Raw genomic sequence first — 15,042 nt, 5'->3', positions numbered from 1 at the left:
CCCTCCTTGCATCTTATCTTACCCTGTTTCCACCTCCATCAGCTCAGGCAACTGCTTTCATTAGTTGAGTATCAATAATTAGTCTTCCCCTGGCCTTGCAAGTATGCATTTGGGTGTCTGTGTGGTTGTGTGTGTGAATTTGTGTACTGTTTCTAGAGAAAGAGCTACTTTTGAAAAGACAGTGTGAATACTGTTTTCTTTTATGTGTTACTGTGCTCTTTGCATCAATGTGCTATAGGTGAGTGGTTGCCTTTCCCTCATGTTACATTTTGCTCCATACAGAAAATTCCATTATTGTCAAAATTATATTTGGAGAGAGTGAAATTAGAATCAGTTTTCCATTTCAAATATATCAGCAGCACAACTTCCAAAGACAACACTGTTAATCAGGAAATACTCAGTTGGACACAGAAAGCATCCAGTTTTTACATTCAAATCAGAAAACTTTCTGTGTGACCATGAAAAATGACAAAAACAAAAACAACCATATACCTCACTACTTTGTGCCCATTGTCATTATGGTTTAGAGACATGTAACCTATGGAGAAAGACTTCATTGAATTCAAGTGACAGAAATGAGAATTACAAAAAAAGTATGAACCAAACTACTGAGAAGAACAAAATCATAAATGAGGTGAATAGGAATGTAGCCAGCATCCAAGGCCCTCTTATTAGTTTAATAAAGAAACACAAACTGCAGTGGTGTGGGTTCTACATGAGAATGGACAAGAAAAGATCAGACATAATATATTTTGAAATTAATGTCCAACACAAAAGACTGTGCAGAATGCTGAGAAAATGCGGGATAGACACAGATCAATCACACAGCGACAAGAGGCAATTTCAATGGAAAGATGTCCACCAGCAGAAGATCTATAAAAACAGGATGAGATGGCAAGCACTTGTACACCACACAGCAGAAACTCCAGATGAGAAATGATGATGATAATGGTGATAATATAGGGTATATAAATTGCAGAGGTAGATTTAGGCTCAAATACAGTAAGCAGGCTCAAATGATTGTAGGCTGTAATAGTTATGCAGAGGTGAAGAGACTTGCCTAGGATATACTAGCATGGAGAGCTGCATCAAACCTGTCTTCAGAATTACAGCCTCAGAACAACATCAACATAAGGCTTTTTCCTGTTATTATGCCAACAATAATGGAATACCCACTTGCATCCATATATGTTGTGTGTCAAGTTTCTTTGAGTTTCTAATGATGTATTGCTGTGCCTAGCTCATCTGTAAACATAATTTTAAGGTTCTTCTGTTTCCTGTAATGATAACAATATTTAACAAGCTCCGCACATTATGATGAGAAGGTAGAAATCTGTTACATCTGTTACCCTTTCTGATGCCAAGCTGCCATTTTAGTCTCCTCTAGTGAATTTTGCAGCTATATCTTGAATAGCTCATTAGGTCTGCCTTTGAAAGACATTACTCTAACACAAAAAGTCCTCAGAAAATACTGGAAATCACAATGATGTGACAAACAGTGCTCTGATTATAATTAATGTTTCTGGAAGACTATTTTTGTTCCTGCAGTGGTTGGTAACAGGAGCCTCTGAACCTGGAATCCAAAAGTCCTAATAATTATTGGAGTGTCTAATGAGATAGGCTTTTGATTTAATTTATGATGTATTAATGTTCTTATCTTTTGTCTGTTTCTGTGGGCAACTTGTAATTTCCTTTGTCACTAGAATGATGGAATCTAGGTTGTGTAATAGGAAGGCATGGGAAATCTACATGAATGTTATATTTACATCTTTTATTGGGGTAATGCATTTCAAAGCCCATAAGAAATGAGTAAGTGCACAAATGTTGGCAGGAGTGTGTGACATAAATTCTGGAAAACCTGAATTTGACAAACCCTTAAGGGTAGGTGGCCACTATCCCATGAAACCCCGCATATGAAAAGTAGTCAGAGAGAAATATACTACTGCCTGCTATATACCGCTCCAATAGAGACAATGAAGACAAGATTGCACTAATTATCATGCATGTGAAGGCATTTAAGCACTCTTCTCACGCTCCATACAATAACAGTGATTTGTAGAATATGGATGTAAATATAGAAAATTCCAGATAATTGTAAAGTCCTCTCTGAAGTCTTCTGTTTACTGTTATATGTGATATCAATATTGTTCAGATACATTACTAGATTTAGATGCACTGGTTTGGGAGATTATCTCATAATGTGGCAGGATAAGAACGTTTGCAAGAAATTGTGCAACTTTGGTCTGAAGGTCAGGGCAGTGACAGGTGATTATTAGTGTCAAAACATGGCTGAAATAAGTGTTTTGATCAACTTGTCAATGTCTCAATTATATTTTTTATCTTCTTGTTATCAGGGCACCAAACAGTTTTATGTACTCAATTTTTTTAATGGACTATAAAAATTAAGGAAAGAGTACTACCTCTAATGATTGCTAATTAATTTTGAAATAATTAAATGTACCCCTGCTTGCTTCCTGCATTCATATTTAGAACTATTGTTTCTGTTCAGAAAATCTCACACTTAAATTAATCCAGCAAATACTGCACAAACATGATACTTAATCCAAGCCAAACATTCATCTGTTGAGCCAAAAACTGAACAAATGTCGTAATGTTGTGAGGAAATACAAGATACGAAGAAATTAAGGTTGCCACAGATTTCCAAGACGGAATTAGATCTGGAACAAAGTTTTGTGGAGAAAGGAACAAAGATGGTTGCAGTGTGTGAGAACAAAAGAGTTCTTTGCAACGGTCTGAAATAACATGATCCATAGATTTCTGGAACAAAATGAAATGGAATAAATGTGCAATGAGCTGATCAAGCAAACCGTAATCAACATGAGGCCAAGTTCAGAGGAACAATGTCACAGCCCTTCAAGATCAGAACTGGAACCAGGCAGCAAGATGGACTATTCTGTATGCTCTTTAATTGCGTTAATGATAAGGTGATCAGACAATGATTGTGAAAAATGTGAGGAGGGATAAATTTAGTATTTTAAAATAAATGTGTGGTTTGTCCTACAAACTACAAAATTTTCATCAAACAGCTGTCAACGTGTGACTAGTGTTCGATGCAAACCTTTGACAGTATTTTGTTTCTTGTATTTGGTAACTTAACACTGACATGCAAGGGGAAACATATGTTAACACAGATTTTGAAGTGCATGTTATTTCTTAATAATGCATTTGATCCCATTATTTTGTTCATCATGTACATCCATCTTACTTTACCCTTAGAATTATTTAAATTTAAATTTTTGTTGTTTATACAGTATTTTATGTAAAAACTAGCAAGGAAAATCAGTTGTGAAATATATTTCTAAGTCATGTGTTTATACTATTTCATTAATGTATGCATTATGTTCCCTTCTTTTTATAGTTAGTCACAAGATTGATTGCTGCAGGAGCAAATGTCAATAGCAAAGAAAGAGGGGAAGCTGAGAAGTCAACATTACATGGGCACACAGCTCGATGTTTGGTATGCTCAGATACTTATAGCTTATAATTAATTTGGTTGAGATTAGTATTAAATGTTAATAGTGAAATTTCTTCACAGGAAATCAATGAATTGTCATATAGAGGAGAAGGCTGGATTGATGCAGCATTTTCTGGCAATTCCCCACTGTTCAAATCTCTTGAGTCAGAGAAGGTAACGTAATTCTTTTTTATTTATAGCAAAAAATGAATGTTTACTCATTATCATGTCAGGCAAGCAAAAAAATAATTTCATTAGTTATATCTTCCATTGGTCATTGACATGATATTGTGTATTGGAGCTGCCGGTCATTATTAAATGAGTATTTTAAGCTGGAGTTATGTGTGCCTGTGATTGAACCCAATTGACAATTGGTAGTTTTTGTTCTAACCAGCCTCTCGCCCCCCCCCCCCCCCCCCCCCCCCAATTTTTGTCCTACTAAGTCGAAAATTGTGATTTTGTGAAATTATTTTAGCTAGCAAAATTCACAAATATCTTCTGTGATTTTTGTTTGCTGCATATTTTGTCATACCTTGTCTGTCAACAAATAATAGTAAAAAGATTAGAATATTCATGAATTTAAGTTAAACCCATACATAAAGCACAACACAGCAAGACCAGAAGTTCATTTACAACAATAAAATGATGAAAAACTTTTACAACTCTCCATAGACATTACTCTTGTTTTTTAATCCATACATGAACTTATGTGGTGGTTTTATAATTCTCATAACTAATATATCCTGTGATAATTTTTCCTTTTCAGTTCCAATCCCATACACTATCTTGTTTTTACATTCTGCAGTCACTGTCTCCTTTAATTCCACTGTTAAATGAAACCAAGGTTGTTTTTCAACAATTTTTTTCATTAATAACCCTTTCCCTTAATGTTACTGGCATGTAGAAATAGCAAATTTTCTTATTGGAATGAAACATTTCAAAGAAATCAATATAATTGAGTACATTACCACAAAAGCCGTTCCAGCTAATTTGAAACTTAAGTAAATGTAATCACATTCTTCTCCCAACATACAAGTTGGAATTGTTTGCAGAATTTAGATCATCTTTACCACACTGATTCTTTACAAACTGTAGATTTTGGATAAATTTCTGCTTCCATTGTTGAAAACTCTCCTGTTGCTGACAAACCAAATACCTCAATTCCATTTTCCTCAGACACAAATTCATTTTTCAAAACAAGAAAACAGCTTATCTCCTCATCAGCACCAACTACTTCAATCATCAAATTCTACATAATCAGTACATGAAGTAACTCAATTGAGTCACATTTTTGTCTAATTTGTTAATTTTGTCCTGAACATTGTCAATACAAACTTTATCTCAATTGTTGTCTGCCATTAATTTTTCATTTTTGTCAGTTGTCTTCTGTTAATTTTTCATTTTTGTCTTATTGCTCACTAATCTCGTTCACCTTTTTAAAATTAGCTAATTCTACTTCAACATTATTTTCTGATTTACTGGGTTTTCCATCATATTCTACAAATCTGCTGCTTGTTGCTTTAATTTTGGCTAATTGTTCAGTACATCATTAACCTCTTAATTACTTTTGAAAAACATTCTCCATTTTCCATTGTAGATTATCCAGTGCCCCCGCCCCCCTAGGATGAAATTCATGTTCCACATCTGTCTGTATCTAGAGTCAATCACATTAAGGTTGGATGTTACACTGTCCCCCGCATTGTTAATTCACCAGTTGGATTCATTCCAGGGTGTGCAGGTGGATGTGATAAGTAAATGATTTATTCTTGCAAACAAATTAGTTAGTACATTTTTATAAGTCTCTCGCTTTCTTTAATGTTTGATGATTGTGTGTACTTATATATTCGACTGCCTTTACCTCTGCTTCTGATTTTGGTTCATTTTTTGTCATGGTTGTTCACTCTTTACACATGAAAAAAATTAGAGAACAATAAATACAAACGCTGAAATATTAAAAATTTTATAATGCTTGTACTTATCTTCACATGTGCTAGTTTGTTGTTGCTGCCATCAGTGTTAAGTTTCTAGCCCACTGTCAATTTCATAAATTTTTCAGTACACAAGAATTCCTTCAGACCTGATTTTCTGTTATTATTCCTGTAATATCTACATTTAATTAGTACCTATTATAGTTTGTTTTATCAAAGTAGACACCGTAGACACCCACTATTCTAATCTACCATTTATTGTATCAAGTCTAAAATTATGATTTAGTCAAGACATTTTATATTACAAACCTCAAAGGCATCCTCTGTGATTTTGTTTGTTCCATACGAGGTGGAATCCAAAATTTTCGGGACTGGTGCTCCCATCTGGAAAGTAGTAGATCTTTGCACTGCTAGGTGGTGAGAGCTGCATATCTGATGAGTCAGTGTGCGGAGTGGTATTCAGCTGGGAGGACATGTTGTGTGTCCACAGTGATTTCCGTAATACTATGGGTTTGGTGTGTGTGGCAATTTTACGATGGATCCATGAACAGAACAGCGCTTGTGTTTCAGATTCTGTGTGAATCTCGGGAAAACTGCTACAGAGACACTTGCAATGATTCAACAAGTGTTTGGGGGACAGAGCATAGGCTGTCCCAATGGAAGAGCCCAGGTTCTCCAAGACCCAAAAAAGCGAGACAGGTGAAGAGCAAAGTCATGAGCATGATCATCATTTTCTTTGATACCAAGCAAATTGTGCACAAAGAATTCATCCCACCCAACCAAACAGTGAATTTCACGTACTACCATGATGTTTTGCGATGGCTCCATGAAAACATGCGGTGACGACAGCCCAAACTTTGGCGTCAAGGGAACTGGCTGCTTTATCATGACAACATGCCCTGTCACATGTCCTTCTCACCAGGACCTTTTTGGCAAAAAACAACATGGCATTTGTACCCCACCCACTGTACTTGCCAGATTTGGCACCTTGTGACTTCGCGCTATTTGCAAAATTGAAACTCAAGTTGAAAGGCCATCGGTTTGACACTCTAGAGAGGATTCAAGAGCCATTGCTAGTGGTGATAAACACCCTCAAACAACAGGACTTCCAGAAAACGTTTGACCAGTGGCAGAAGCACTGGGACTGGTGTGTACGTGTCAATGGGAACTACTTTGAGGGTGATGGTGATGGTGAGCATTAGTCTAAAAGTAAAGTTTTCAACAGATGGCTGCACCAGTTCCTAAAATTTTGGGTAGCACCTCGTATTTTGTCATATTTTGACAGCCAGTAAGAGGAAAAGGTTAAAATAACCATGATTTAAAAGTGATTTTCTACTTATTTTCTGTTTGTTGTCCATTACATCTTGATGTTATTATTGGCAGTGTTTTTTGTCTGAAGGGGTGATATTCCTGCTTGCAAAATTGGTTCCTTGTTTTGTAAATATGCATGTATGCCAGTAACAGAAATGATACAGGCTTTTACTTGACATTCCACATTTTATTAACACTTCCAGTATTTTCCTTCTCAGACTATGTCCTGCCAGGCAGATTATGTTACATATGTTATATTATAATATTATTCCAGTGGTTTCAACATTAGCTTTTTTCAGAAAGATTTTTGTACAACTCATTTTTAATTTAGCATTTTCAGTTATTTCAGTAACCAATATTAATACTACTGCTTCTACTACTACAACAACTACTACTAAAAAGAATAATAATAATAATAATAATAATAATAATAACTATAAAGATAATTTCCATTGTAACCAGTTTCACACTTAAACACAAAATATTCTTAGTGATTTGAAATAGTGTCTTTTGAGTCAAAATAATGTATATATACATTTTGGGTTAACTTGTACATGAATGTCATGAAAATAATATCCTAGGTAAAAATGTAGATGTGAAAAACATTATGAAAAGGTAGATTGCTATTGCCTTTATAGTGGAGATGATGAGTCGCAGACAGGCACAACAAAGAGCTGCTAATGTGTGTGTTTGTGATCTAATTTTGATGAAGACCTTACTGGCTGGAAGCTATATTTGTGACAGTCTTTTTGTTGTGCCTATCATGACTCAACATCTCTGCTGTACGGTGAGAAGCAACTTTCCTTTTTGCAGTATTGTTACATTCGAGACTGGTAATCAAGTAAGCTTTTGGCCAAAAGGCCTTCTTCTGAATTAGGCAACATTCACAATCCCATTCACACAAACACAACTTTCACACACCTGCCCAATGTCTCTTGCTGCTGAGGCCAGACTGTGAGCAACAGCACACGATGGGAGAAGCAGTTTGGGTGCTGAGGGTAAGGGGGAGGTGGGGGTGGGGATGGGGGAATAGCAGGGAAGTGGTGGGGGATGGTAAAGTGCTGCTTGTGGGACCATACAACTGTATGAGGAGGAGAGAGGCTAGAGCAGCTAGGTATAGTCAAGAGGTTAGATGGATCTTGGGGGTGGGTGGTAGGGGTGCAGAAATGGAGAGAAATAAAAAGACCGTGAGAGCATTGCTGGAATACAAAGCTGTGAAGTGCTGGTGTGGGAACAGAGAAGAGGATAGGTGGGTGAATGTCAGTGACTAATGAAGGCTGAGATCAAGAGGGTTATGGGAACACAGGGTATTGCAATATATCCTATATTCCCAGAACCCTCCTGGAATCAGCCTTAGTTTGTCACTTTCGTTCACCTGCCTATCATCTTCCCGGTTCCCACTCCAGCACTACACAGTCTTCTGTTCCACCAATGTAAACCACACTCTTTTTGTTTCTCTTCTTTTTTGCCCCCCTTCCTCCCTGCCCTCCATCTAAACTCACAACTAACTAGTCGCTCTAACCTCTCTCTACCTCATCTCTGCTTGCTCCCCAAAGCAACACTTTACTGTCCTCCACCCCTACCCTGCTATCCTCCCCCTCCCTCTCCAACTTTTCCTTACCCCACCACCAAGATTTCTTCTCCCTTCATGTGCTGTTGCTTGCTGTCTGCTTCAGCAGCCAGAGGCAGTGATCATATGTGGCTGAGTTTTGTTTGTGTGAATGTATGTGTCTGTGCTGTCTAATTCAGAAGAATGGCTTTCGGCCAAAAGGTTACTTAATTAGCAGTCTATATGGTGAGTAACTATCTACACTTTTCATAATATTGTCATCATTCCAACCTGGATTTTCCATTGTTTGAAGTTGTGAAAAAAAGTTATTGTAAGAAATTTTACTGGATTGTGTTGTTTACAGATGTAATGTATTGTGTTCTTCAATACAGACTGAGAGTATCTGAAAAGAGTAGTTGCTACTCATCATACAGCGGAGATGCTGAATCTCAGTTAGGAACAAGAAGAAGACTGTCAGAAAGGAAGCTTTTGGTCAACAAGGTCTTAATTGGAAATAAACAACACACACACACACACACACACACACACACACACACTCATTCACACTCTGTAGGGACACCACCTCAAAAAATTTTCCAGTCTGTTTACTTCCTACTCCTGCCTTGGACTACCACTATCCACCATCTCTATAGCAACCTTCAAACGCCCCCAAATCCCCTCGTATCTGACAAACCCTGCCTTGTGGGCCTACTACATTTACCCCATCCTCAAAAACTACCTCCCACAACCATACAGAATTCAGAACCTAAACAGACCCAAAACACACTCATGAACATTTCCTCCAAAAGCCTTAGTCCCACGGAAGTATCAAACAATTCCAAAGATCTCACCTTTTGCCCCACTCCCAGATTCAATCATGCAGAACTTGTTAAGACCTTCTCTCCTTCAACTGGTCTCTACAGTGGTAACACTTTCTTGCCACCTTCTGATGTATTCAATGTGGGCATTCCGCCCCCCCCCCCCCCCCCCCCCCCCGCCCACCGCCCACCCCACCAACTCTACTAATCAGACACAACTAAAGACCAATGTTGAACCCTGCTGACTCAGTTCACTACTCTATCCAACCGTGATCCACCCACACTACTCCCAAATGTCCCTATGTTAACTTTCCAGAATTTCTTAAGACCAAAACTTGCCTCACCATCATTCTCCAAATCACTCAATGTGCAAACTAAGCTTACATCAGCAGAAAGAACCATGATCCACCACCTTAAAACTGGTCCTAAACTTATAATCCCACCTGCTGCAAAAGGCTGCACACTGTCATTTTGAACTGTAAGGATTACCTGGGAGAAAGACTCCACCAGCTGTCAGATTCATCTACCTAAAAACCCTGTCATGGTGACTCCATTCCAGAAATCCAGCAAGATCTCCATCTCTCTTCAAATTACTTAGACCCATCCCAGAACCTATCCCCAGAGTCCATCTCTCTCCTCACTCCTATCACTCTATGCACTCCTATGTTCTACATGCTCCCTAAGATCTGTAAACCCAACTGAGAGGATCCCTATTCTCATAGATCAGCATCTTCTGCCTACTACCCACAACCTACTCTCCTATATAAAACTTACCAACCATTTCCTCCATTGACTGCCCACAGTTCCTGTTTCTTTGCTACATGGTCCCCTGCTTGTCATTATTGATGCCACCTCACTTTACACTAACACACCTAATGTCCATAACACTACCTTTTGCAATGCTCGATGGGTTCCAAACCGACAACCTCCCTTCTGCTCACCATGATCAACTATATCCTCACCCACAATTACTTTCACTTTGCCGGCATCACCTACAAACAATTCTGTGGTATGGCTATGGGCACCTGCATGGCACCATCCTACACCAACCTATTCATGGGCCATCTGGAGGAATTGTCATGTCCAGACACACGATAGAGGCAAGTCTGCAATTTCCATGTGGTGAGGAGGTAATGGAGAAAGACAAATTTCCAGTGATGGCAGGTTGACGACTTGGATCAGCGCCAAACACTGTCAGAAGGCATCTATGAGAGACGCGGATTTTGTTACTGGACAAGATGCTTGCAGCAGGAGACTCTTGGAATTCAGGGGTCTGGTTAACATTGTTTATTTGCGATCAGACTAACTGATAAACTGAAGGCCAATTCTAAAGATTAGAAAAAGCAAGGGAGGCAACTGGCCACACAGCAGAAGACAGTGTTTGAAGCCATGGGAGTGGATGCTAACTGAAACAACAAACACTAACAGCAACTAATTAAAAATTGAGACTACCACTCTAAGTGAGGAAGTGAGGAAAACAAACGTGTAAGAGCTTACTGAAGCTGGCCATGAGTTATGTGGAGTCAGCACCCCAGTAATCTGACTGGGTTTTTAAAGAATCATGGTGGTATACCATTTCTACCACTCTGTAGTCAACCCACCACTCCACTGGCACTTAACAAGCTTCAACTAATCAGGTGAGTCGTTCTGACCAACCATAATTGGATTCCTCCCATACTCCTATTTGGTAGGTAGGGATGCTTCTTGATTTTACATCAACAACCTCCAAGTTTGGTATCAACAGCATTCAGCTAAAAGCTAAACATCACTGCCGCCCCTATTATGGCTAGCAACAACATTGTTTTACGTCACTTGGCCCCACACTCCATTCTTCTATGGGTAGAGTTCTTTGGTAGCACTCTAACCTGTGTAAACCCCTGATGCTGCAGTTCTCAGGAGCAAGTACCAAGCTTACTGCCTCAGCTAAGAATTGTTTCTTCGTGGCCATCTTCTACAGTGAAGCCTTACAGCAGCATCTAGGCAGTGGATGGAGTTACCAGCTAATTCTCTGAAGTGAAAGTTTTCCCCTGGGACAGCTGCCCAGGGTGTCTGCAATTTGCATGGCTCTACTGTTACTATTTATCTACGGTAACCTAAACACTACCACTTTTGCCTCCTCTCTGCATTGTGTCTCTGATTTCTTACTTTGGAGTGCCCTTGATGGCTCCATATAGCTTTAAGCATAACAATGTGGAAGTCATTATGTTGTCAACATATGACAGAATCCTTCCTAACCACCCACAATCCCAAACCCCTCACCTTGTTCAGATTCATTGGTGACATTTTTGTGATTTGGATCACAGTTGAGGACAACCTACCCACGTTCCTCCAGAAACTCAGCCGCTTCTTTCCCCCCTGTTCCTACTCAACCCAACAAGTCACTTTCCTCAATTTTGACCTCCATGTCAAAGATTGCTACATCAGTACCTCTGTCCATATCAAACCTAACAATTACCAGCAATATCTCCACTTCAAGAGCTGCCACCCATTCCATACCAAGAAGTCCTTCCATACATCCTAGCCACCCATGGCTGTCACATCAGTAGTGACTAGCAATCCCTCTTGAAATACAAAAAAAAGTCTCACTGAAGCCCTCACAGACCATAATTACCCTCCCAACCTTGAAAAAAAAACATATATCCAATGCCTTAACTCTCCAAACACCCACCACCTCCCAAAGTCCCATCATTTGGACACAGAGGAGCATTCCCCTCCTGATTCAGTACCACCCAGTACTGGAGCAACTGAATCACATTCTCACATTCTCTGCCAGTGTTTCGACTACTCATTGTGCTCTGAAATGAGGAAAGCCCTACCCAGTATCACCTCCTACAGTGGTATTCCTCTGCCCAACAAACCTACACAATGTCCTTGTCCATCCCTACACAACCCCTGTTCCCAAACCCTTGTGTCGTGGTTCATATCCGTGTAATAGAGCTAGATGGGAAACCTGTCCCATACATCCTCTCACCACCACTTACTCCATTACAGTCACAAGCATTACCTTTCCTATGAAAGCCACGACTACTTGTGAAATCAGTCATGTTCTACAAGCTAAGCTACATCCATTGTGCTGAATTTTACATGGGCATTCCATCAGCTGTATGTCTGCATGAACGGCCACTGACACTGTGACCAAAAAACAGCTGGACCATCCTATTGCTCAGCATGTCTCCAAACACAGTGTTTTTCATTTAAATAACTGATTCACAGTCTGTGCCACCTGGATCCTTCCCACCAACACCAGCTTTTCTTAGTTGCACAAGTGGGAGCCTTCCCTGCAATATATTGTATGATCCTGTAACCCTCATTAGTTGTTGTCATACCTATCTAGCCACTTCCCTGTTCTTATTCCAGCACTATACAGCTCACTATTCCATCAATCCACCCACAGCCTTTTTATTTCTCTCTCTTTCCACTACCCACTATTTAAAACACTTATTTTTCGAGCCAATTTCAAATAAACAGGAATCACTGATGTAAACAAAAGGTAGTGGTGTATGTAAACCGATACTTATAAAATTGTTACAATGAAACTGTTTACTAAATTATAATTATATTGAAGTATATAAGTCCTGTGATTGGTAGGAATATTTAGGATTAACATAAGTAGGTGAAATATGGAACAAATGATCAAGTACATTGGTCAAAGTCATTTCTTTGAAACTGAGATGGATTTGTGTTAAAACAGTATCTAAATTAAAGTCTGTGGTATTTAAATGAAAAAAACAACTGAGAGAATCAAAACTAATTACAAAATTAAAAAGTAATGAGCGAAAATGTTATAAGTGGTGTGTAAACATAGGCAGCTCCTTAGGTGTTTTGTCAATAATAAATAAAAGTCCTATTTTGCCACATTCAATGGGAGACTTGGAAACATATACATTGGCACAAACATTTTCCAAACCGTGTATCTTTAGCATTGTATAAAAATAGTAAAAGTATTGTTACTATTTCATATTTGAGTATTTACACACTCCTAAAATGTTAAATGCTTGAAAGTCGATAAATGTATTTGCTCTGTAAGAGCCAGTGCAACTGATGAAATATGTCATTAATTTTGAGGCAACATTTTTAATGGTAATTTTATCAAAAAACCCTTTATAACAATATTAAGGATTGTTCGGATTTCTATGTAAAGGGGCAGCCATGTTGGCATTAGATGGCAGTGTCTTTAGAGATGTTGTGCAAGATGCATGTAATTGCTTAAGTAAGATGTACATCAGTGTTGTAAGCGTATCAGTATTTTTGAGTTTTGTCAAAGTAAGATAATAATTATGACATGATATAGAATAGAGGTTCTAAAATGTAATGTTGTATTGGTCATTCTTCGTGTGAAAACCAAGTTACAGTGGACATGAAAGAACACAGTGCTTGCGGCAGCAGCAGATAAAAACAGTTGGATGAGTAAATCCTACATAATTATAAGAATTTTTAATAATAGTTTCACACCACCCCTCCCTCTATCTAACTGGACAGCACCTTTCCCTATCTCCACCTTGTCCCTGTATGCTCCCGAAAGCAGAACTTTACTTTTCAACACCCCCCCCCCCCCCTGAACTGTGCTATCCCTGCCCCTCCCCTCCTCCTTCTAATCCTCACCAATCGTTGCTCCTCCCATCATATGCAGCTGCTTGCAGTCTGGCCTTAGCAACCACAGACTGTGCACATGTGCGTGTGTGAGTCGCGCTTGTGTTTGTGTGTGTTTTGTGATTTCTGATGAAAGCCTTGCTGGCTGAAAGCTTACTTTCTGCTTTCTGACAGTCTTTTTGTTGTTCCTATGTGCGACTGTGCATCTCCGCTATGTGGTGAATAGCAGATATCCTTTCACAATATTGTCGTATTCTATGCTGGATTTTCCATTATTTGAATGAGAATACATCATAGACCAGTTTAATTGCATGGTTCAAAAATCTGTAGGAGGAAATATAATACCTACCAAGTTCTAAATTCATTCACTAGATGATGGCTTTCTGCACCAAACTGGCTACTCAAAGTTCTTTTTCATATTTTCGTGGGATTAGTGGAATTTGACATCATTGTGTATGAAGTGTAACAAAGCTTTCCTAGTTAGACTTTTGTCAAGAGATGCACAATGGCTGGAGTGTTTTTACTGACAAGTTGACATTTTAGTATTTTCGTGTATTATGACTCATATGCAACTTTCAGATTCAAGGTACAACCTTAATTTCTTACAAAATTTATTGTCAATTAAAAAAATGGAATTATAAAAGGCAAAGTAGAATTTAATTGAATTCAGGAACAAAGTGGATCAAAGTAACCATAGATAAGTTCATCAATGTACTTTCTCCTCTTTTTGCAAACTCATTACTTATAGAACATTAGATGATGACAAGGAATTGCAAAACAATCCTTGGTGGTTGCAGATATGCATATTACTCTGAAGATCAACCTCAGCAGAGGTTACAGCCAATTCACTTGGTTGAAATTTTGCAAAGGCATGCATATGCTATTTTATAAGCTATTTTTAGGATAAGGCATTCTTTGGTTAACAGAAAGCAGAAGAAGCAATTTAACAATTTAATAAGGAACAAGGCCACCCAAAAATTTTTGCAGATGAACTTGATTTTCGCTGCATAACAAAAGTCTGTTTAGGAAGATGTGGCAAAACATATTCTACTATTAAAGACAATCTTTCTGGATGAGATTGGGTGAAATAACTTGTGAAAAGGTATCCGCAGCTATTAATAATATTTGCTGAAATTATAGAAGTCCTAGAACAGGTGTTCAAAAAAAGATTATCACAGAATACATAGACAACTAAGCATTGTATTGGCTGATGTCCCTCATGAGAATATGTCCAGTTAAGATGAGACACATATGAGTGACGATCCAGGGAAGAAGAAAGTTATTTGCCATTAAAGTTATAAACATCTTGAACGAAAAATTAATTTCACAAATGCCAGTGTTAATGTCATGTTCTGTGGAAATACAGCAGTT

At 38.4% G+C, this 15,042-nt stretch overlaps 1 protein-coding gene across 2 annotated transcripts in view; it reads left to right on the top strand.

Annotated features, from left to right (window-relative positions):
- Nucleotides 1-15,042, top strand: part of LOC126416741 (serine/threonine-protein phosphatase 6 regulatory ankyrin repeat subunit A-like) — a 716,260-nt gene that overhangs the window by 177,601 nt on the left and 523,617 nt on the right. For both annotated transcript variants that reach the window (XM_050084586.1, XM_050084577.1), the window contains exons 8-9: nt 3,380-3,478; nt 3,557-3,649. In XM_050084586.1, the coding sequence (XP_049940543.1) occupies nt 3,380-3,478; nt 3,557-3,649 (192 nt within the window). The remainder of the gene's footprint in view (nt 1-3,379; nt 3,479-3,556; nt 3,650-15,042) is intronic.

This window comes from Schistocerca serialis, chromosome 1, assembly GCF_023864345.2.
Source record: "Schistocerca serialis cubense isolate TAMUIC-IGC-003099 chromosome 1, iqSchSeri2.2, whole genome shotgun sequence".
NCBI lineage: Eukaryota > Metazoa > Arthropoda > Insecta > Orthoptera > Acrididae > Schistocerca > Schistocerca serialis.
The sequence above is the reverse complement of the archived record's forward strand: the minus strand, read 5'-3'. Positions and strand labels throughout refer to the sequence as shown.